At 38.0% G+C, this 22,175-nt stretch overlaps 1 protein-coding gene across 1 annotated transcript in view; it reads right to left on the bottom strand.

The window, feature by feature from the left end:
- Positions 1-22,175, bottom strand: part of dmxl2 (Dmx-like 2) — a 127,964-nt gene that overhangs the window by 24,349 nt on the left and 81,440 nt on the right. The window contains 10 exon segments of the mRNA XM_052040312.1: positions 2,059-2,231; positions 4,474-4,722; positions 4,882-5,009; positions 5,281-5,357; positions 5,865-6,056; positions 9,890-10,974; positions 11,739-12,003; positions 12,449-12,614; positions 18,465-18,562; positions 21,534-21,703. Of these exon segments, the coding sequence (XP_051896272.1) occupies positions 2,059-2,231; positions 4,474-4,722; positions 4,882-5,009; positions 5,281-5,357; positions 5,865-6,056; positions 9,890-10,974; positions 11,739-12,003; positions 12,449-12,614; positions 18,465-18,562; positions 21,534-21,703 (2,603 nt within the window).

Below are 22,175 nucleotides of genomic sequence, written 5' to 3'. Positions count from 1 at the left end.
CAAAAAGGCAAATAACTCATTACAGTGAGGGAGCCCGTGCCAGCTTTGTGCAAATCCCCTGCAAGTTAAATTCTGCTGTGCACGAGGACAAAGCCATCAGGTATCGGTAGAAGTAGCAGATGAAATCAGGTAGTCTCCAGAAGGATAGGGGAGCAGGCTGTGGAGGCTTGAGAGAGAACTGGTGTGTAGGGAAGACAAAATCAGGAGGGGTATTGGAAATCAGGGAAAGGAGCATTTCAATAGAGGGGGTTCACATCAAGGGAGCGGAAGGTTGAGAGGGACGCTTAGATAACAAAATTGATAGGAAAAATGAAAGACAGCCACATCAAATCACAAAACACAGCAAATCACAAAAGAACAGACCCTTTCAATCCACATCACCCATACCAACTGTGATGTCCATCTTACTAATCACAATTGCCTGCATCAAGCCCTTATACCTCTATGCCTTTCCTATCCAAGTACTGGTTCAAATGTCTTTTAACCATAGAACCATACAGCATACATGTGGTAATTGTATCTGCCTCCATCACCTCTCTGGCAGATGGTTCCAGATAATGATCAAAATGTGTGTGAAAAACTTACCCCTCAGATCGTTAAATTTCTCCCATCTCACCTTAAACCTGTGCCCTCTAGTTCTAGACTCCCCAACCCTGGGAAAAAGACTGATCATCAACACTATCTATGCCCGTCTGAAATTTTATAAACCCAAGACCGCTCAGCTTCCTACATTCCAGTGAGAATAAACACAGCCTATCTAATCTCTCCTAAAGCCCTCTATTCCAGGCAATATCCTGGTGAATCTATTCTATATTCTCAATTGCTACCACATCCTTTTTGTGACATGGCGACCAGAACCGTCTACAATGCACCTAGTGTGGTCCAAGCAATGTTTTCTGCAACCACAACATAACAACCCAATTCTCATACTCAATGTCGTAACCTATGAAGGCAAGCATACTCATGCCTTCCTCACTACCATATCCACTGGTGTCTCCATTTTCAGGGATCTATGGACTTGCACCCAATGGTCTCTCTGTACAGCAACACTCCTAATGTCCCTGCCGTTTACACGTTCTACCAGAATTTGACTTCTCAAAGTACAATATCTCTCACTTGTCTGGATTAAATTCCATTTGCCACCACTCTGCCCCTTTCCAGCTGATCGATGTCCTGCTGTATCCTTAGACAAACCTCTTTACGATGTGCAACGCCACCAATTTTCACATCTACAAATTTATGAATCAGACTACCTACATTCTCATCCAAATCATTTACATATATTACAAACAACAAAGGCCCCAGCACTGATCCCTGGTGCACTGCTTGTTACAGACTTGCAGTCAGAAAAACATCCATCCACCATTTCCCTCTGCTTCCTACCACCAAGCCAATTTTGGATCCTGTTTGCCAACATGTCTTGGATCACCTAGTCTGCTATGCAGGACTTTGTCACAATAGGGTGAGAATTAACACGTGCAGTGATGTAGTATGGATTAAATTATTATCTTTAACCAATTCCAAACCAGGCCTAACTCAACGGTTGAGGCCTGTTTTCATTTGAGTAATCCACACTTTTCATGCACCTCAAACATACATGGCATATGGCCTCAAGATGTGCAATGCACACCATTTGACATCACTGTATTCTCTGTGCAAATATGTAGCATATGTAATATTGGAACCCGGGTTGAATTTCAGGAGTGCATGACTATGCAACGACATTTGGCCATCAGGTTTTAGATTAAACACATTCACAAAGATACTGCACTACACAAGAATTTTTTGCCTGAAGTGCTCAATGAGCACTATGTTCCACTATTTTGAAACCTGTCTTTGTACAAAATTATTTTCTATGTTGACAAATATGGGCATTACACCCAAACATAACACAGCAAATGGATATGTTTATTGGTCACAATGAACATAACATACTCAAGGTCCAAGAGAAATTAAAAACTTCTTCAACATTGATTAAATCACACAAAAGGCTACAAGGAGACATATTCCATTTGACTGAATTACTAAAATACTTACATATAAAAATATTGTTCTCACCTTGGCTACAAAATAGTCCCACATACTGAGTTCAGGTGGAATGAATTTTTCTTTGTATGAAGGTCTATCTGCAGGTACAGGTGGTGGTGTTGAAGTCTCCTTTACAGGTCTACCAGGAACCAACATTTTCATGTTAAATCTCCGGCGGTATCGATCAATGTCTTCTGGAGGAACTGCTCAAAGTAATGTGATAAACGTGTTGTGAGACATCTTTGTGCTGCTGGTTATGTAGTGCATAATGGCTGGCCTGAAGCTAAACAGATCATTTTAGCTTCATCTCCCATGATCTTTAGATTAACGATCTTTGGAAAGAAAAGTGACTCAGCACCAGACATTCAAGATGCATCAGTTAAAACTTGACCAGCGTCATCTCAAATACAATTCAAAGCTCCTGTATCCCTTGAATTATTAGTACTGTTTCTTTCCAGGAAAGATGGAATATGTCAAAAATTAAGTCTTTAAATATGCATTCAAACCAAAAACTTTAAAGTTAACAAAAAGGGAAACATGATCAGTTGATGCAAAAGCTGACAATCAATTGAAGTTCAATTAAAATTATTTGTGAACTCAGTCTTATTCAAATGTATGTGATATTCTTGCTAATATTCAACAGTATCCTTGACATTTATTTCAGATTTATAAAGAAACTTCGCATTAGTTTTATCACCACTCCATGTTTTAGTCATCAGTAAAGTAATAATTAACAGAAAATATATTCAGATGGGCCAATTCAGCAAACTTTTCTCAGGTCAAATTGGATTTAAATGATTCGCAGTGAATTACAGTTTCCAGATTATATCAGATGAAACAGCAGAATCTAATAATTCTATTAATTAACTACAATTGTAATACCAGACACCAGTGAACCTCTCAATTACGTCAGCCTTGCACTACACTTTAAAGTTTGTTGCTCTTAATGCCAGCATTAATCAAAATTGATATCCTCTTTCAAATTCCTTAAATCTTAAAAGATAATCAATAACATGCATTTTAACAACAAAAGAACCCCCAGGTTGGAGATCAGCTTTGGGGAAGATTAAATATATTCTTAAATAAATTTTTACCTACAGATTTATTGAAATTTTGGTAAGTGGAAAGTTACACACACACAGCAGCAGCAGCGGAAGTTCAAAACTGAGCAAAGCACCCCAAACTTCACAGCAACCAATGTTGCCACTCACCATCTAGTCCTGGTGTGTGTTGTGTTCCAGTCTCACAGCTGGGAGACATGGACAAATCTACAGATTCTGTCTTCAAGGCAATATTTTGCTCCAAATTTAATGCAGCTGAAATATTTGGTATACCTGCACCATAAATTTTTTTTTTCCATTTAAAAATACCCTCTGTCAAATTCAGATGGCAACTAACTCTATGATGGCCAATACTAGAAAAATGCAAGGATTATAGTTTTAAAATGACAATTATAACCAATAACATCACACTGAATTAAATACTATGCTCTTTTAAAAAGGAATGTCAACGCTGTCAATGGTCAACAGAGAAAATTAATTCCTAAATGTGATCATGAAAAATATAATTATAGAACTTCCAGCATTAGAAATGCAAAAAATAAAACACGATAGAAGTCATAATATAACACAAAAGTAGTAGTAATATTCGTGGACTTGTACTGAGAGTACAAGGACACAAATAGATCAATCTTGCAGGGATGCCTACTGATTTGGCTTATAACCCCCAGCAATCTCACCCACACCTTTCCATTGCACTTTGACTTTCTTTTCTGAATGATGAATATTAGTAACATCATTCCAAACCTCAAGGCAGGGCAAATGGACATCGGCATCCAATGATATGCTTCAGTTCAGTCCACGTAAAAGCCCCATTAACCCCACTGGTGCATTTCACTAAAATCCCAATAATCTAAGGCAAAACACAGTTACTAGTTGTACACTAATAAACCAGGTTTGCCAAAAAGAGTTCAACTAAAACAAATCAAAGCTTAAAAAATGCTGATGGAATCATTTATTTCAACTGCCCCATTTATGGATAAAATGCCAAGTGCAAAAGTTTGCATTTATATAAAAATCCTTTAAAACTTTCAAAAGGGGAAAAAAAAAATCACAAAAGAAGTTAAAGCTGAGCATTGTAACGTATCAGATACGGTAAGCAAAAGGTTTGATCCAAGGTCTAGAAGGTTGTTGAGGTGTTTTTTTTGAAGACCGTTCCTTCAGCTGCTTTGATCAAACTCCCCAATTCCCTTCCTAATTCTCTCACTTTTATTAAGACCTATTTCTTTGTTTAAGCTTTTAGTTACCTGTCTTAATATCTTTATGTCAAGTTTTTAACTGACTGCACTCTTATGAACCATCTTGGGATGCTTTATAACAGTAAGCATTCTATAAAGATGCAAAGTTCTGAAAGTTCCTACTGCTACTTTGAAGGAAATCGACCTACCTGGTGTAAGTTCTGGCCGCTTTTTAGGTTTTATTATAGTTTTTGCACCTCCTCCAAATACTGCAGCCCAGGTCCGATTATTTAGTGGATGAGCAACTAAACGAAAGAGCTCATTACTATCCTGAGTAGCAAGACCATGAATCAAAAGACTTAGATAAACACCAATCACTGCCTCACAAAGCAACACATTCAGTTTGGGTTGATCATCTTCCTGAACAGATCCTAGAAGATTAATCAGTGATGAAACACCTGGAACAAACAAATGGGATAATTTATTAACTAGTCAAGCAGGAGGAACATGTTCTTGCATAACTATCATTTTATCCATAATAACTAATTAAGAAGAAAAAATATCCAAAATTTGTATTTGAATTTTAAAAAAAAATATTACAAGACTTTCCAACTTACCAGGCCAATGTGAAGGTGAAGAATTGGGAGTTACGTGCTCTTCAATGCTTTCGGTCCGCAGTCTACGTCTTTCACCCAATAGAAGCCCCTGATAAACCATACCTGTGAACAGGTTTGTAGCTGTTTGACTGTTAAAAGAAATTCATAATTTAAAAAAATCTTTTCTATAAACAAATTATTTTTGTTCCATCTTAAAATGTGACAAACTAACCACCCCAGATTATTATAATACAGAAACCAACGTGGAGACATTCATTTAAAGTCAAGTCACGGGTTAAATTTTCATTTACTATAGAAGAGTCTGGATCAGTTAATTGTATTTTGATTCATATTATCTTGCATCATTATCTTTTCCTCACTTCTTAACTTGAAGAAAGTTATCACAATGAATATACTTACCTGTAGCTGTGGCTGTCACAAAGAGATTGGTAAATGCAGGCTGAGAGTGAAGCTGCTGAAGTGTGCAGAATAAAAACCTAATAAGAAATGCAATATAGTCTGAGTTACAAGAATAGCTTGGAGAAACATTTCACTTGCTGCTTCTCTTCAACATGCAGCACTTTAAGTTGAAATACTAATAAACAAAGTTTGCCCTATGTTAGAATAGTTAAGAATTAATGTCTCTGATGTATGCACAGGGTTATTACAGAAATTTAATCAGCTAAGACCGTGGAATCCATCTGCCCACAGCTAATTTAGCCAGAATTAACTGCAGCCAAGTAACTAATGACCACTTTAACTTCCTCAATTCCATTAAGGATCCAAACCAGTCATCAACTGTACTCTGAGGTACTGCAGATTTCTGTGGCTTGGAATGGATAATTTGCAAAGTCTTCTATTCACATGACAACTTGAACCCAAAGAAAACTCTTCTCCTTCGCTCAAATCTCACTGGCAGATTTTTTTTCCTTTAAACAAAAGTAACAACTGCAACCAATGCTATTAGTATTTTAAAAGATAGCAAGGTCTAATAAAACTGTTACCTTCTCATCCTTAAGACCTGGAAGAGGTGGACAATTCATCTGTACCACTGTGTACAAGATATCATGGATGTGATTACTCAAATGCATGATGGGGTTGGCTATCACAGTTTTCGTTGAAGCAATGGTTGCAGAAAGGAGGGGCAAAGTCGTAGGTAAAGGAAGAGGGGACTGAAGCTGCTTCACAGTAGTTTCCTAACACATGAATAAAATCAGTATTAGAATACCCAAGCATATATCCTTATAACAGATTAACATTGTACAAGAATTAAAAACTTCTAGATCGGGCAATCCATTCATAGTGAAGTAAAAACTTTGGTGAAATAACAATTCCTTATGAATAGAAACATGGATTAAAAGGCTTAGATAAACACCAATCACTGCCTCTCATTCCATTTAGGTTGATCATCTTTCTGAACTGCTCCAAGAAGATTAATCAGTGATAAAAACCTGGAACAAACAAATGAGATGATTTATTAACTAGTCAAGTGGATAGCTTTCATCCACAGCTTTTCACTAAGAAGAAAATAAAAATCAAGATTTGTATTTGATATTTAAGATAAGGTAAGATTTCTTTATCGGTCACGTGTACATCGAAACACAGTGAAATGCATCTTTGCATAGAATGTTCTGGGGGCAGCCTGCAAGTGTCGCTACACTTCCAGCACCAACATAGCATGTCCACAACTTCCTAACCTGTACAACTTTGGAATGTGGGAGCAAACCAGAGCACCTGGAGGAAACCCACGCATGGGGAGAACAGACAGCGGCCAGAATTGAACCCGGGACACTGCGTATTACTGTTGTAATAGCGTTTATGCTAACCGCTACACTACCGTGCCTGCCTCTTTAGTGTTTTCAGTATTTTTAGTGTTACAAATAATTTTTTTCCATCCTACCCCATCCATGAAGAGTTAGGAGTTCTTTGTTATACAAAGATGCCTAAAATTAGTTTGAAATAATAAAGTTCTAGAAAACTGACAGCTTCATGTACAATTCATAACCAGTCTGGATAAAGTCCAAAGCAAATGAACAAGTTGATTTTTTTATTACAATGTGTTTCAAGATTTTTAATTAATGCCTTCGGTTTTTGTTTTCCATTCTTTTCATTGTGAAGTTTTACACCACCTACAGTAAAACTCATGACAATGGTGCTGGTGCTGGATGGACAGATTTTCGGACAATTGGATGTTATTGTAATTAATGCTCCAACATATTTATCTTTTTTCAATGTTACACAGTACAGCAGTGTAATACATTTTCCCAACAAACCTGGTAGATTTCAAAAGGGGTGTGGTAACCAGAGCCCCGTTGTGTGTCTGAGTGGGGCATGGGAATCAGTATCTGGTGAACCAGATGCTGAAGCATTGGGATTTCTGAATTATATGATCCTCAATGTAACACGGTAGTTAGAACTGAAACGTGTAAACTGAACTTGTCAGAGCCTAAATGGAAGTTACAATCAATATCTGTCAGTTGCTATAGTGCCTTTTTTCCAATACGCAGTAGCGTTACATTGGCTTAGTTAGACTTGTAAATGTTGAAAAAGGAAATAGAAAAGGAGCAATGCACATGATGAAACTCAGATATTGCATGGATTTTTCTCCTATACATATTTGACTGGTTGGGAATTCTCCTGACAGAATACAAGGTGGTGATACTACCATATATTGCATTTAGTGCTACTTCTACCCATCAGAAATCTCTGGGAAACTGTGTGCAAAAAAAATTTGAAAATAAATCTTGATATGACCTCCATAGGGAGAGAAAGGAATTGGGTAGCAGAAGTGTACAGATTTGCATTACATTGCTCCTTTCATGACCCCAGGAAATCCTGAAGAGCTTTACAACCAAAGATGTACTTGTGAAGTATGGTCAGTGAACTACTTGACCACACTTAGCAGACAATTTACACACAAAAAGCTCCCACAAGTGAGATGATGACGTTATCTGTTTGGTGATGTTGATGGAGGGATAGACATTGGCAAGTCCACAAGAGATGACGTTTCTTTTTCTAAAGAAAAGATTTTGACGTGGAATTACATATACATACACACACATATATGAGGCTATTGGTTTAATGTCTCTCTAATCTGACAATGTGGCAATTCCTCATTATCCCAATGGAGTACCAACCTGGATGTTTGTGCTCAAGTCTCTGAGCCAAAAGCCGTAGCTCAGAATTAGAGTTCTACCAACAGAGAATAATACCAAAGATTATCTGAAATATGAACATTATTTTACTGGAAACAAGATCATCAATTTCCATAAATGAGACTTAAGGAACAAAATGAACCAAGACTCTGTGCTCTCACTTCAATAACAGGAACAAGATGTCAAAAATCTCCAACCGCTCTCTGCAGTAGCATTTAAAACCCAGTTTAAGACTTGAAACAAATATCAATGTGGAGGGAAATGCGAGCAGATGGGGTGGTCAGCATTTTTACTGAGCCAGAAATAACAGTAGGAAAATCAAAATTGGGAGCAAAAGGTCAAATTCAATGCTGCAATTTATGGTACTGCCCTATTTCTCACTGGTGCAAGATAGAAATCAGCACTACCCTTTTTCTTTTGAGTGTAGAACATAAAAGCAAGGAAACATGGAAAATTAAGAGTGTTAGCAGGTACCCTTGTGTAATAGCATGCTTTCCCCAGAAACAACGGATGTTACTAAAAACCTCTAGTCCAATTTCTCACAGTTACTGGCACCTGGTCAGGCAGCTGCGACCTCATCAGCCAGCACTCTGGTAACACCAATAGCACTCTGCTAACCACTAGAGACAACAGTTTTATTCATTTGGCTGTGCCTACTATTCTGGAGGGCATGTTCACCAGTCAAAATCTTGAGGCTTGATTACAACACCTCACACAGGAATGTGCATTACAGAGTCACATAGGGCTACATACTAGTGACACTGACAGGAAGTTGCCAGGGTGGTCTCAACTTTTAGCAACATTCTTTGCAAAAATCAGTTTTGGAAAAAAGTATCTTGACAAGACTGTTTCAGGCTAAGTACTCACATAGTTCTGGACTTCATCTGCACTCATACTCTACCAATAGCTTTCTTTACAATACACTCAAACCTCTTGCTCTCACACAAAATGCTCGTGTCATTTGCCCCTTCCTCTTACATCCCTTCTAACACTCCTATTGTCATTGCTGTGCTCTCTGCTTCTCTCTCCTGCACACTTCAGGAGGACATAAAATTGGTACTTTACCCGATGAAAATAATAGCCCTTGGCATACACATCACTGAGGTGCACTTGGACAGTGGACACCCAACAATAAATGCATGTATCAGCATTTCCTTCACAGTCCAGCACATCATTTCAATGAAACAGTTTATACCCTTGGTCTTGCATCAACTATGTGCACACATTGATATGGGAAAGATCATGCCTGCAGTGCCAGTCTATCCCTATGCCTGTGTGTGCAAGTCTGTGTGATCACTACATTTGTGCAATAGAGCCTGTTCTCTAATCACTTTGGACTTCCTTGCCCTTGGACCAAGACCTCTCTCTGTCAACACCTTCAAAAACTGCAATTGTAGTTATGAGGCAATGCTTGATGTTGAGATGTAATCTTTGTCACTGAATAGTTTGTCATTTGGCCACAAGTGTAGGTTTAGAGTGTGCACACTTTGAGGAAGTCTGCAATGGCAGCAAGTGCCTTTGTCTAGTCAGACATCTCCTGAAGGTCAACTGAGAAGCAGATAAATTCTCCTCTTTTGAAAAGAAGTTCTCTAATGCAGAAGTGAGCAGCAAACTGTAGTATGTAACATAGATAAAAATACCCGTGGCCTGGAATGATTTGGAGGCCAAAGTGTGGCTTCATGTAACCGTAGAAGGATAATGTCTTCTGTGATAACCCTTCCATGAAACCTGTAAATGTTATCCTTATAAAGTGCCCTTATTGCCTAGGGACCTGCAGAAAACATTTCCTATCATCCAAGAGGAGTGGCAGGTCTGGACAAATCCACATTTCAAGTCAATTTTGCCAACATTTATAGAGCACTCGAGTATATTACCTGCTGTGATTCTTGTAACAGGAAGATAAGTTCCATTCTGACCGACGCTAAGCCACCACCCTGAGCTCCATGCAGGCTGCAATAGCTGAGAAACACTCTAAGCAGAGCTTGATTTCTCCGCAGCCACCATTTCCTCCTTTCTGCATGCTCTTGCTTTGCTTGGAGCCTCCTCCGATCAATCTGATGCCTCTCATATGAAGCGCCTTCTGTACTTTCAGTTAATTCATCTTGGTCAAATGAACCACTGATCTTTTTATCTATTTCAACCACCAAATCTTTCACTTCAGTTTTATAATTGCAGATTTGGTGCATTGCATGAATTTCTTTTTCTAACCAGTTGTACAGTTGAAATCTGAGCTTTCCTCCATCCACTTCATATCCTGTGGCTAATGTTCGAAGTTCAGTCATTAGAATTTTCAAACAAGCTCTGAATTTTAACTGTTCTGCTATTACATCAACTCGAGAGTCAGTAGAAATGGAATCCTCTCTTGGAACAGTTTGGGACCCTCCAGGAACTCCTTTCTCATCGTTAGCCTCATTCACCATTTCTGCATCTTTCATGATCAATCCACCTGCCTCTCTCTCTTCATTTTCATCTTCTAAATCATCATCCCATTCAAGTTTTAGTGGCTCATCAGAAAATGTCACTACTGGTGCACCCCAGTCAATGCCAGCAGAATTACTGGTTTCCCAGTCCAGGCCCGATGAACCTGCTACAGTCTGTGACCAGTTTACATCTTTAGCGCTTCCTCCAATTTCTGCTATACCATTTTGGTCTTGGACACTCAAATCAGCATTTTCAGTTGTTAAGGATGGCTTTGATTTTTTCATGACTTTAGGGATTTTAGACAGTACTTCAAGAGCCAAGACTGGGCAACCAACTTTAAAATGAGCATTTGCTGTGGTGAAAAATAATTTCCTCTCAATGAGGTTAATTTCATCTTCATTGATTTTCTCTGTGGCAAGTCCTAAAGTAGCCAATGACCCTTCAGGAGGAACAAAGTGCCTTCTCATCAGTAGTGGATGGGCACGAAGATAATTGTAAAAACTGAAGACTACTGGATTGCAAGACTTTATGAGAATTCCTGAAACATAACAGACACTATAGTAAGTACTTTTTCAATTTGCTAGGTTAGATATAACAAAGTCAAAATTCAGAAGTTATGCCCATCTGGGGCAATTACACTTCACATGAACAGTCTGTAGAACCCAGATGTTGAGACTCAAGACCTTATTCCTACAGAGATAATGCTATAGGAACTGCAGCAATCATAAGTGAACACTGGCAACATAATAGCAAGGGATGGCCTCTGTGGTAAGAGTGCAAGCTTGGGTGGGGTAGGGGGTAGAAAATGTGAGTTTGAGTGGGGAGGGAATGGTGGGGGGGTGGGGGGGGTGAGAAAAGAGAAGTGGCTATGTGAAAATGATAAGGATGGAACACAGTAGCATTAGTTGCCAAGTCAGAGGCTAGGGTTCATTTGGCTGGGGGAGCAGGTGCATTAATAAGTGAGATGATGCTTATTTTTGCTTGCAATATTAGTGTCGATTTCTCCAACCTGTTACAGCTAGAACCCAATCAACCATTGTAATCTCTATCTGTAGATCTGTGGGTGTCTTTTGTTTAAAGATGCCATTTGTTTATCATTACCAGGAAAGAGTGGCTGTATTTTTTCTAATCAAAATGGTCATTTTGGGACATTGGAGATTGCATCATGCCCAAACTTTTAAAAAACAAACCTTGTGGCATAATACTTAGGCCAATATGACCAAAAAAATTCTATACATGCACATATTATTCCTATGGATTTGACTGTATATTTGGTTTAAGTGTAAAGGTGAACATTCATACCTGGATGTTCTTCAGTACCCTTTGTAGGTTGTTCTAACAGAGTATCCAATGCATTGGAATAATCCTTCAGAGTCCAATACGCAATACTCCGCAGGAATGGATCTGGATGCAGTTTACTTGGTGCAAACTCAGACCCACCTGGCTTACAGCCAAGAACCTTCTCATAAAGGATAGATTTACAAGTAGAGGACGTTTCATAATCAGATTCATACAGTCGTGCAATAATCATAGCCAACTGGATATCGTCCATTTTTTCCAGGATCACCTGTCAGGGCATGAACATAAACTGTGCATTTGAATATAGACAGTAAAAGTCAGACAAACTTGCAAGCCTGAGTGAACAATTGTGAATTGGAGTACAGTTTAAAAATTTTACTCTACATTGGAATATATGGATTCTAAATGTTAAAAATACAGAAAAATGTTCCCACTCCCCGAATATATTACAGGAGTATATGGAATGTGGTTTTCTTTACTTTAAATACTCTATTTCAGGACATCTAACTCAGAAATGCTGTTTCAACATTAAATAGTACTAAAACTTAAATTAATTGATAAAGCAGTTTCTTTTAAACAATCTTGGTCCTATAAAGATAATATTTTGTAATGATATCAGTTACTGCAGTTAAACATTAAATAACAAAATACTGTTTTGATTAGGTTACTTTGAAAAAAAAATCAATTATGCTTTGAAGGAAAACCAGCATTACCTCAATAGCATCCTTTAAAGAACCAGCCAAAAGGAAAAATGCAGCAGCTTGCTCAAAGCGCTGTTTACCCAGCAAAGCAAATGCATTTTTTAAAGCTGCTTTACGCCATCTATCTTCACTAAAATTGTGTTTGAAAAACTCAGTCATCTTTTTATCCTGCTGAGATCTGAGAAAGAAAAACAACTTTGAATTATATTCCTAATGCAAGTGTTAAATTTGTAACTGTGCTATTGCATCAATTCCACTAATCAAGTAACCAAACCACAGTGTAATACTTCAAAGATTTTATGAATAATGTAATGGAATTTTATAAGAACCAAATCAATGTACAGTTGGGTACTTTGTACACTTCTATAAATGGTTGCATGGCCCTCCTTGTGCAGGATGCACTTACACACAGACCTAAGCCTGGATAGTGCTATCAATTAACAAACCTAGCACAATTGATGTCACTTAAGTGATTTTTTTTTGTTAAATATGGTACTTAACCAAATAATCACAGTCTGTGACTGTTATTTAAAAGGCAATTCTGATCTAGGCCATTGCCTGACAGTCAGAGTCAAGATTCTTCCAGCTTAGGTCATTCTTGATCAAGGTTAGTTCTTTTGTTTGTGCTTAAATCCTCAGTAATTGCCTCATCTTCCTATTCTGTGATGGGACTTCATTCTCTTGCAGTTTCCTCCATGGCAATTACAATCTCTAAGACCCCACCAATCTTCAATTCTTCCACTCTATAAATCATCTTCCCTACCACTGACCCTCCCCATCTTCACCCCTGCTTCTCTCCCACTATCCTATCTTCTATGCACCCTCCCATTCCAAACTTATCCTTGGACCCTTTTCAATCCTCTTCTATTCCATCTCCAATCATCTTCCCCAACAACTTCTTCCATTGTTCTCCCTCTACTCCTTTGCTAATTCCCAAACAGTCCTCATCCACATAATCCTCTCAGTCATCTGATCGTCTTTTTCTCCTCAATTGTCTTCAACTGTAACCCTCTCCTCACCACTCCCTCCCTCTTTCACCAGAGTGGGAAATTAGAGGTGAAATTTATTGCATGGTTTGCACATATTAATTTCTAGCCCTGGTTAACTACCATGCATGCTTCTTTTTATTTTCCAAAAGTGATGCATCTCTGAAGATATTTTGAGTAAGCTGATAATTTACTATAGAAACCACATTTAAAATGTTTTTGAATATTGCACGCAAGTGATACTGCATGCAACTTTCTACACCACATACCATACATAATTTCACCATTTCATTTTTGGTCACTAATACCAGCTAACTAATGATTATATTGCTACAAATTTGTGTCCTGGCCTTCACTGATGGACTTAAAACCAACTTTTGCATTCATCAATAACTAAGAAAAAAAGTGTTCCTCATCCAGTAGAAAATTGACCATTTATATTCTTGTAACTTTGGCATTTATTTGCAAACGTTTAATCTACAAGGTAAATAATAAAATCAATTCATATTGCTAATTTTAATTCCTTCTACACAGTAGTTGGGTGATCCAATATGAAACACTGTTGTCCAGAAACTGAATTGCATATCACTTTTTACAGCATCAAACAACTGATTTTTTTAAAATCACCTTGGAATGAAACATGATAACAAACATTTACATTGCACAGACACATGGGATGGATGCCAATCCCCAAACAGTACTCACTTAGGAATATTTTTATGGGAATTTGCACCACATTGTTGTCACTGGATGCCGAGTGTGGCACGGGAGACAGTGGTCCAACCAGCAGACCTGCTGCCTCATTGCTCCTATGACCTGGGTTCAATCCTGACCTCTAGTGCTGTCTGTACAAGTTCTTCATGTGACTCTGTAGGTTTCCTTCCTGTGCTCCAGTTTCCTCCCATACCCAAAGATGTGCAGATTGATAGGTTAAATGGCAACCGGAAATTGCCCCTCATACACAAGTGCAGAATTTGGGGGCAGTTGAATGGAATATGGAGTGGATAAAATGGGATTGGTGTAAATGGGCACGATGGTCAACATGGGCTTGGTGGCCAAACTATGACCTGTGAGCTAAATAAATTATTTGAATTTATTCTTGGCCCCTCCCTCAGTGCATGAAACCTTCACTTACACCATTTTAGTGAAGAGCAAATATCCAGACCACTTCATGGTGCTCCAAAGAAAATCCCAGATTCCCCCCACCCCACCCCCAATCCATATCCCTGATTTTTCTCCTCCCAACAATGTAATACCTTATGGATGTGCTCCAACTTAGAGGCTAGTGAACCTACCATTTTTAAACTGCATATTAAAAGTATAAACATGGTCAGCTCTGATTGAGGAAGGGAGCTTTAGTGGGGGAGAGGGCACAGGGTGGGGGCAAGGAATAGGTGATATGGAGAAAATTTCACTACAATTATGAGATTTTTCATCTTATTGTCTTTCTGTTAATCATTGAATGTTGTTGCCCAACTCCTATTCCAATCAATTACATTGATCAGTCAATGAGAGCAAGGCTGTGTAGCCTTAAAGCTCACGGATCTCTTCCAGGTTAATAGATCTTTGGACCGAACACTGGGACAGTTGGCCTCAGTTCCCATAAACTAGACAGGTCAAAAGGAAAAACAAGCATGATACCTGATCATCTGGAGAATTGTGCCTCAGATAATGTTCCTGGCTATCAGGAAAGGAGGAGGAAACAGGTAACTGGAAGGCCCTTCACCTGATCTCCAAACCCACATGGATAAAATTGGAACCTGGAATACCTTGCGGTTACTGCATCAGCCCCATCCATATGGGTAAGTAACTTATAGTTGTCTTTCTCTTTCATGTAATAAGTAATCCATTTTCCAAGATTGCCATAGGAAATTAGAGTATTTCATTTGTTAAATTGGCAAGGTAACTGGCAGATCTTGCCTACTCACAGTATTTGAATGCTCGGAGTTGGACAGCATAGAACCTATAAGTCGATTGGTATGATAGCACATCCCTACACCTGTGATAAGGATGCAACTGCTAAGACCTTGTCCAGAGTCAATCTGTGCATTCAATCTCTCCTGCTGGCTTTCTACCTTCCTACCTTCCACATAATCCTGATCAGAACAAAGCTCATTTTCTGGCCTTCAAGATACTCCCACTGCTAAGTTTGACTCCAGTCTGTTGAATGTATTTTTATTCGACTGGTGTTGGCACTTGTTCTGAGGCCTTGGACTGAGGAGGGAAACCCAAGGCTTTGCTCCTATGACTATATGCAGAAATGAGATCATTGGATGTGGACAGTATTGAAGGTCCATAACGAAGTAGACCTGCTAATATTCGCAGGCTGGGCAGAAGGATGAAAAGTGAATCCATGGGCAGAGCACAAGACTGGTCCTGCTCCTTTAGCAAGTTAGTGCCATCAGCAAACAAAAAACCTACAGGAAAGAATAACTACTCTTTATTAGTGTGACTCTATGAAAGGAGAATGTGTGTTTGTCCAAATTCTAGTTAGGAAAGAAGATTTCTACACTTCTAAACACTTACCTATTCTCTTGGTACACTCTCCTGTCTTTAGTTTTAACTTATGCATGAAACTTGAGCTTGGAAGTTTTAGAAAGGACATTATATGCTGAATTCCTCTTCCACCTCAAAGCAGGAGACATTTTCACCTTTTATTCTCAGGTCAGTAGGAGTATGGGATGGAACCCACAAACTGTTAGTAGCAGTGGCTAATCAATTTTGATGTTTTCCAGGATTCTGTGCTACCAGACACACACAAAAAGAATTTTACGGATATAAATTTGCTTTTTTAGGCTCTCGAGATTTTTCAGCTACAAGGAGTACAATTCTGTTCCATTAACGTTTTGTTGACTAAAGAGGGTGCCTCATTCGTGCAGCTCATAGAGCTGCTTCCTCACAGCTCCAGCAACCTGGATTCAATTCTGATCTCCAGTGTTACCTGGGTAGAGCTTGCACATTCCCCATGACGTCTGGTTGTTAGGAAATGGAAGCCTATTTAGTTCTGAACAATTCAGAATGCAATTATGGAACAAGCTGCCTGAAGAAGTGATTGAGGTAGGTACATTAACACCATTTAAAATAAATTTGGACAGGTACGTGGATAGAAAAGGCTTAGAGGGATATGGGCCGAATGGGACTAGCTTAGGTGAGCATCTTGGTCAGCATGGCCAAGTTGGGCCAAAGGGCTTGTTTCCATGCTGTATTACTCTATGACTCAAAATGTAGTAGTGAGAAGCTAACAAACCTATACATTCTGCATTAGAAAGAATTTAAGAGGTTTCTGGGGAGCTTATAATGTAGCATTCCAAATGTTACTTCTACATAAGCTATCATCAATATCAGTAAGTTGAGCTGAGCTGTACGTTGTTAAGGTGCTTATAGGATCTTTTAGAGAAGCCAAACACAAAAGCTAACCAATAAAGACTCAAGTTATAAATTTTCAGCCTGACAACAAAGAATTATTTCTTTACCACACTTCATGAAGCTTACTCTTTGAACTCTGCTTGGACATTTCCAAAAATGCTAGTTAATGTCCAAAACTTCACTGGTCTTCTTATCATCCTCTTTTTTTAAAAAGAAAGCATGCCATCAATTCAGTCTGCACTAATTACGTTTTGTGGACAAAAGGGAGAAGTGAATAGGATGTTAGAGAATCCAGCCTCTTGTAACTGTGCTCTGGTAAAACTTTGCTTTACAAAAAAAAGCATAAAGGTGGCCATTTGGCCCACTGTGTCTATGCTGGCCAAAGAAAAGCTAACCATCTTAATCTCACTTTCCAGTTCTAGGTTGGCTGTCAGCTTCAGCATTCCAAGTGCATGACCAAGTACCTCTCAATTGCTAAAAATTGTACTCAATTCCTAAAAATTGTACACAATTCCTTCAAGCAGACAGTTCCAGACCCCATCAACCTATGCAGGGAAAAAAATTCTCCTCATCTTTCCACCAGTTATTAAATCTACACCTCCTGGTTATTGATTTCTCTGCTATGGGATGCATAATCCTTTAAATGCATTCTATTTAGACACTATAGCTCAACTAAACCTTGCAGCAACTTCCTCAATTCCGAACCACCAAGATCCAACCAATTTTAACTGATAACCAAAATTTCTCCAGTTCTGGCAATAGTTTTATTTTTGTGTACCCTCTATTGCAAGCACATTGTTCTGTAATGTGGTGAATGGAATTGTATGCAGTAATCTAGCTGTGGCCGGCCACTACTTTCCAGCATAACTTCGCTCTTCTTGTACTCTACATTTTGAGGCAAGAGTCTCACTGAAGACAAAAAATACTGCAGTGTTCTTTGGATACTTCCTTGATAGCATTGACTTCAAACAAAAATAAAGTAATTGCTTTTTATCGATTTGCCCACGTTCTCACAAAGGGCTCTTGCCATAACAAAATGAATTCTGCTTGTCACAAGTGTCTACAATGAAATGAAAGGAAGGACAATTGTTGTTAAAAGAACACAAACCTTATTCAAGCTGGCTAAATAACAAAGGCTGAATCTTTTATGAAAAATTATCAGGATACATGTGCATGAAAATAATTCAACACCACAGAAGTACATCACTGCAGATTTCACTTTACCCACATCAAAAATCATGCTCATGACAAGACATCTATCAAATGAAAAGACTGGTTAGAGCATCATCAATATAAAGATCCATTTAGTTTCAAAGAGGATTAAAAGCAAGGACAGGATACTAATACTTGAGCAGAAGATAGAAAAAAACTGAAGTAGACTTAAAGACAACTGCATCGAGACAGAAAACAGGATGTCATTAAACATCAACAAATTCTCAGATCAACTTAGTCAAATCAATTACAGAAGAAATACAAATAAAAACCTTATCACTGGAGTTTATGTAAGGAAGACATTTATTTCCCAAGAGGTATCTTGAATCTGAGTCTCGATCTTCAGGGTTAGCTCTGATCATTTGTGTGAAAGACACAACTCAGAAGAATAGATATCAAATGAAAAGGCTTTGTGTTCCATTTATAATAACTGACCTTAGCATACACTTTTCAACTGGACTGACCTGAATAAACCCCAGAGTACAGCCTTCTTCTTTATAGCAAGATAAAATAATGCAGCATCCAATGCATCATTGTTTCTCTGAAAAGCAGCTTTTGCAACCTGCATGGAAAAGAGGAAAGAAGTATTCCCATTTCTATACCAGTAACACTGAAGGGATTGATTAAAGTAGTAAACTGTTTTTGCTGGGATTTTGTAGTTAGAAATAGTGACAGTGCTCATCACCAGCATCAATGAAATCTGGCCACAATAATGTCTTCTACTGACACAAGTTGCTACTTGGCACCAGCTCCAAGGCAGTGTCAGCATTCAGTGATGACAACCCAGCCTGCTTGATGTTAGTCATATTCAAGAATTCTCACCCCCCAACCAGAAATTAAATATACTTAAAATGTTTATTTAAAATTAAGATTGCAACATATGCAGGACCAAAGTAAAAGAAAATTAAACATTTTAAAAAAATAAACACTAATTTTTTTTTTACAATTTTAAAAAGATATGGAATTGTGAAATATTTGTGAGGGACTCATAATCCACCCATTTAAAATGACTGTTTTAGGCTAAAGGATAAAAATATAATATAAATATAATAAAAACAAATTTAACAGACCAGACTGTGCTGAACCTAGCTGCAGCCTGAAGTTGTTGCTCAAACTCTCTACCCACTGGCACTTCACTGGGCTAGAGGTTGATCTCTCCAATTGTCTTAACCTGGGAATGATTTGTAGACCTGAGAGAGCAAGGTGCCAAAATACCATCCCCGATTGGTTTTTTGACATGCAAGCAGCAGAGCTCTGCCTTTTATCAAAGCCTGTGATTTTTTTTTGTTCCCCAAGTGATATTCAGAGGCATTTAAAAATTAAAAATATTGCAAATTACACTTATAACATACATTAAAATACTTACAGATCTATTAAACTGAAGTGAAATATGCAAAAACACCCTAATTCTCCAAACTGCAAATCCCTATTTAAATGACCTGGCCTTCAATCCTACCCCAAAGTCTAACTGGTGCAGCACAAGAGGCAGGTTACCCAATACAATACTGCAGAATCCAGCAAGACTGGTCTCTACCATTGGACACCATATGGAAATATGGTGATTTTATGGAAATTGGCAATGCAAGTTATTTCAGAAAAGGAGAAAGAAAGAAATCATATACTCTAGTGCAGAAGATGCACAAGACTGAAGTCTTTCACAAGTTTATTTTACTTTCTGTATTTATACTAATTTTTTAAAAAATAAATTATTATAAATACAACAGTTAATAAAAATGAAAGCCAGGACAGAATGCATAAGACTATTTCCAAAATGCATAATAACAGCAATAGCTTACAATCACATAATAGCATCAACATAGACAAAAATTGCAAGACTCTACAGAGTTCAAAGGAAACAGATCCTGGTTATAAAAAGAAGAAATAGCATTAAACTTGACCAAAATGGTTTTAAAGAGGAGACAGGGTAGGGAAACACGAGTTTGTAGACAGACTTTCTAAATATAGTTTGGTGAACTGGAGGCCAGAATCAGAGAAAGAAGATCTGTGGGATGTGGTGAAGCTACAGGCTATGGCCATGGGCTTTATTTTGAGGCCAGTAAGAAATTTAAATTGGGAATTTAAGTGGGTGCAATGGGCAGAATTTAGCTACTAATAGTCAAAACTGCTATACACCACTTACTGCCCCATTACCACTAGATTTCTACATCAAAATTACCACTCTGCCACCATTGTTATCAATGACTTTCATTGGGTAGCTCAGTGCCACGATTTACAAGTTCATAGAATCATAGAACAGTACAGCACAATACAGGCCCTTCGACCCACAATGTTGTGCCGATCTTTAAACCTCACCTAAGACTATCTAACCCCTTCCTCCCACATATCCCTCTATTTTAAATTCCTCCGTATGCTTATCTAGCAATCGAGTTAAGATAGAAATATTTTGTTCTATGTCTGTTGCCATTTTAATATACTTTGTCATTATTCTATTAGCAGTCCCATGAAATAATGTAACAAACAAAAAAGGTATTCTTTTAAAAATGATGAGAAACTAATAAATAAAGCGAGGAAAAAAGTCTTTCACTCAGCAAGGTTTTGCACCAGAGTTGAATCAAAGCTGGATTTGATTAGTCTCTGGACCCCAGGTGAATTAATGGGTTGGGGGATTAGGTAGGAGAGTGGACAAGTATACTTCCAGTGCAGGCTACTCTCAGAAATAATAGTTCTTTTTCAATTTTCTCTTCTAAAAGCAGCAATTCATGTTGAGCCATCATCAATGGATATTGATAGTACATACTACTTTAGCAAAGTGGCAATTTTGATCCAGGGGTCCAGAGAGCGAGGCTCCAGGTTTTTCCAATCATAATCAAACTGAACCTAGTCTTTACCTAAAAGGTGATACATTGACTTTTCACCCTCTTAACTCCATTTATTCTCGTTCTACTGACAGTAACCAAGCCTAGGTAACTGAATATTCAGACTAAAGTATGGTGTCATTCTTATCTGTACAATTCTATACCAAATTATGAGATGTATACACTTAATTATCACTTGAAGACTCTATCCCAAAGCAATTTAAGATAATTCTGTTGATAGTTTAATAATGAAATTTTTTTTTAAACTGGCAATTGATTCATGACTTTTTCCCCCATGGAGAAAGAATGAAACTTAACTATAATTCTAAAACAAAGATATTAGCTACTTAGCAACTTCAAAAGAACCAGACTGTGTAATAATGGAAGGCACTGCATAACCACAACTAGCTTATGTTGTGAAGAGATAACGATGAAATAATCATGAAATGTTTCATTTTGAACTGAGAATTATCAGTTTGCATTCCAAATGCATAAAACACTTCTTAATTAAGCAAAACATTTGAGGCAGATTAAAAACAAAATCCACTTTCACCTACAGTCTGAGACGCGTTTTTAAATGCTTCCCCAACCAAAATATCACCTTCCCCACTCTCAAATTTATGGAAGCTCCATTTTACCTTAATGGAGGTACCTCTATTTACCTACTTATTTCACTATTCTTGTTTGTGAATTCCTAAAAAGTTAGGAATACGATACCTTCTCAATGCACTTGCGGAGTGTATTAATATTTCGAATCCACCAGCCTACTCCCATGGCTTTCAGGTCAGACCACTGAGGATCCCCTTTCTGCATGGCAGGAATCATACTAAGCAACTCTTCCTCAGCTTCAGAATGAAAGGCCCAGGCAAAGTGGCATGTAGACAAGCCTACAAAATGCATTAACAATGTTTATGTCCAAAGAGTTTTGGCTCAAGTAGTTGTATTAAAAATATGCAAAAATACCAGTCCAGTTTCACTGTATGAAGTTAGCAGCTGAAAACTACTAAGTAACATGACTAATTGCAAGAAAAATATTAACAGATTATGAATGAGTTACATTTTCAATGTATATTTAAGCTACTTATCATGACTATTTACTGTATAATCAAAGAACCAACTTCTCATTACTTCTCATAAAACAAATTTTCCCTTATTTTTTTTGCACTATTTCCTATCCACGTCAATAATAATCTGCCTTTAATCCTGCCCATAGGATGAAGATACAGGATTACAATAATCAATAACTGTGACTCCAGTTTTGGTGCACAAGACTGCCCATTCCCTCAGTTTGCCAGTGGTGCTCAGCATGATCAACCATTCCACTCACCTACTTTGTTCTTTCCATGTGACCTTACTCCA

Source organism: Pristis pectinata, chromosome 28 (genome assembly GCF_009764475.1).
Source record: "Pristis pectinata isolate sPriPec2 chromosome 28, sPriPec2.1.pri, whole genome shotgun sequence".
Lineage (NCBI taxonomy): Eukaryota > Metazoa > Chordata > Chondrichthyes > Rhinopristiformes > Pristidae > Pristis > Pristis pectinata.
This window is presented reverse-complemented; position numbering and strand designations above follow the sequence as displayed.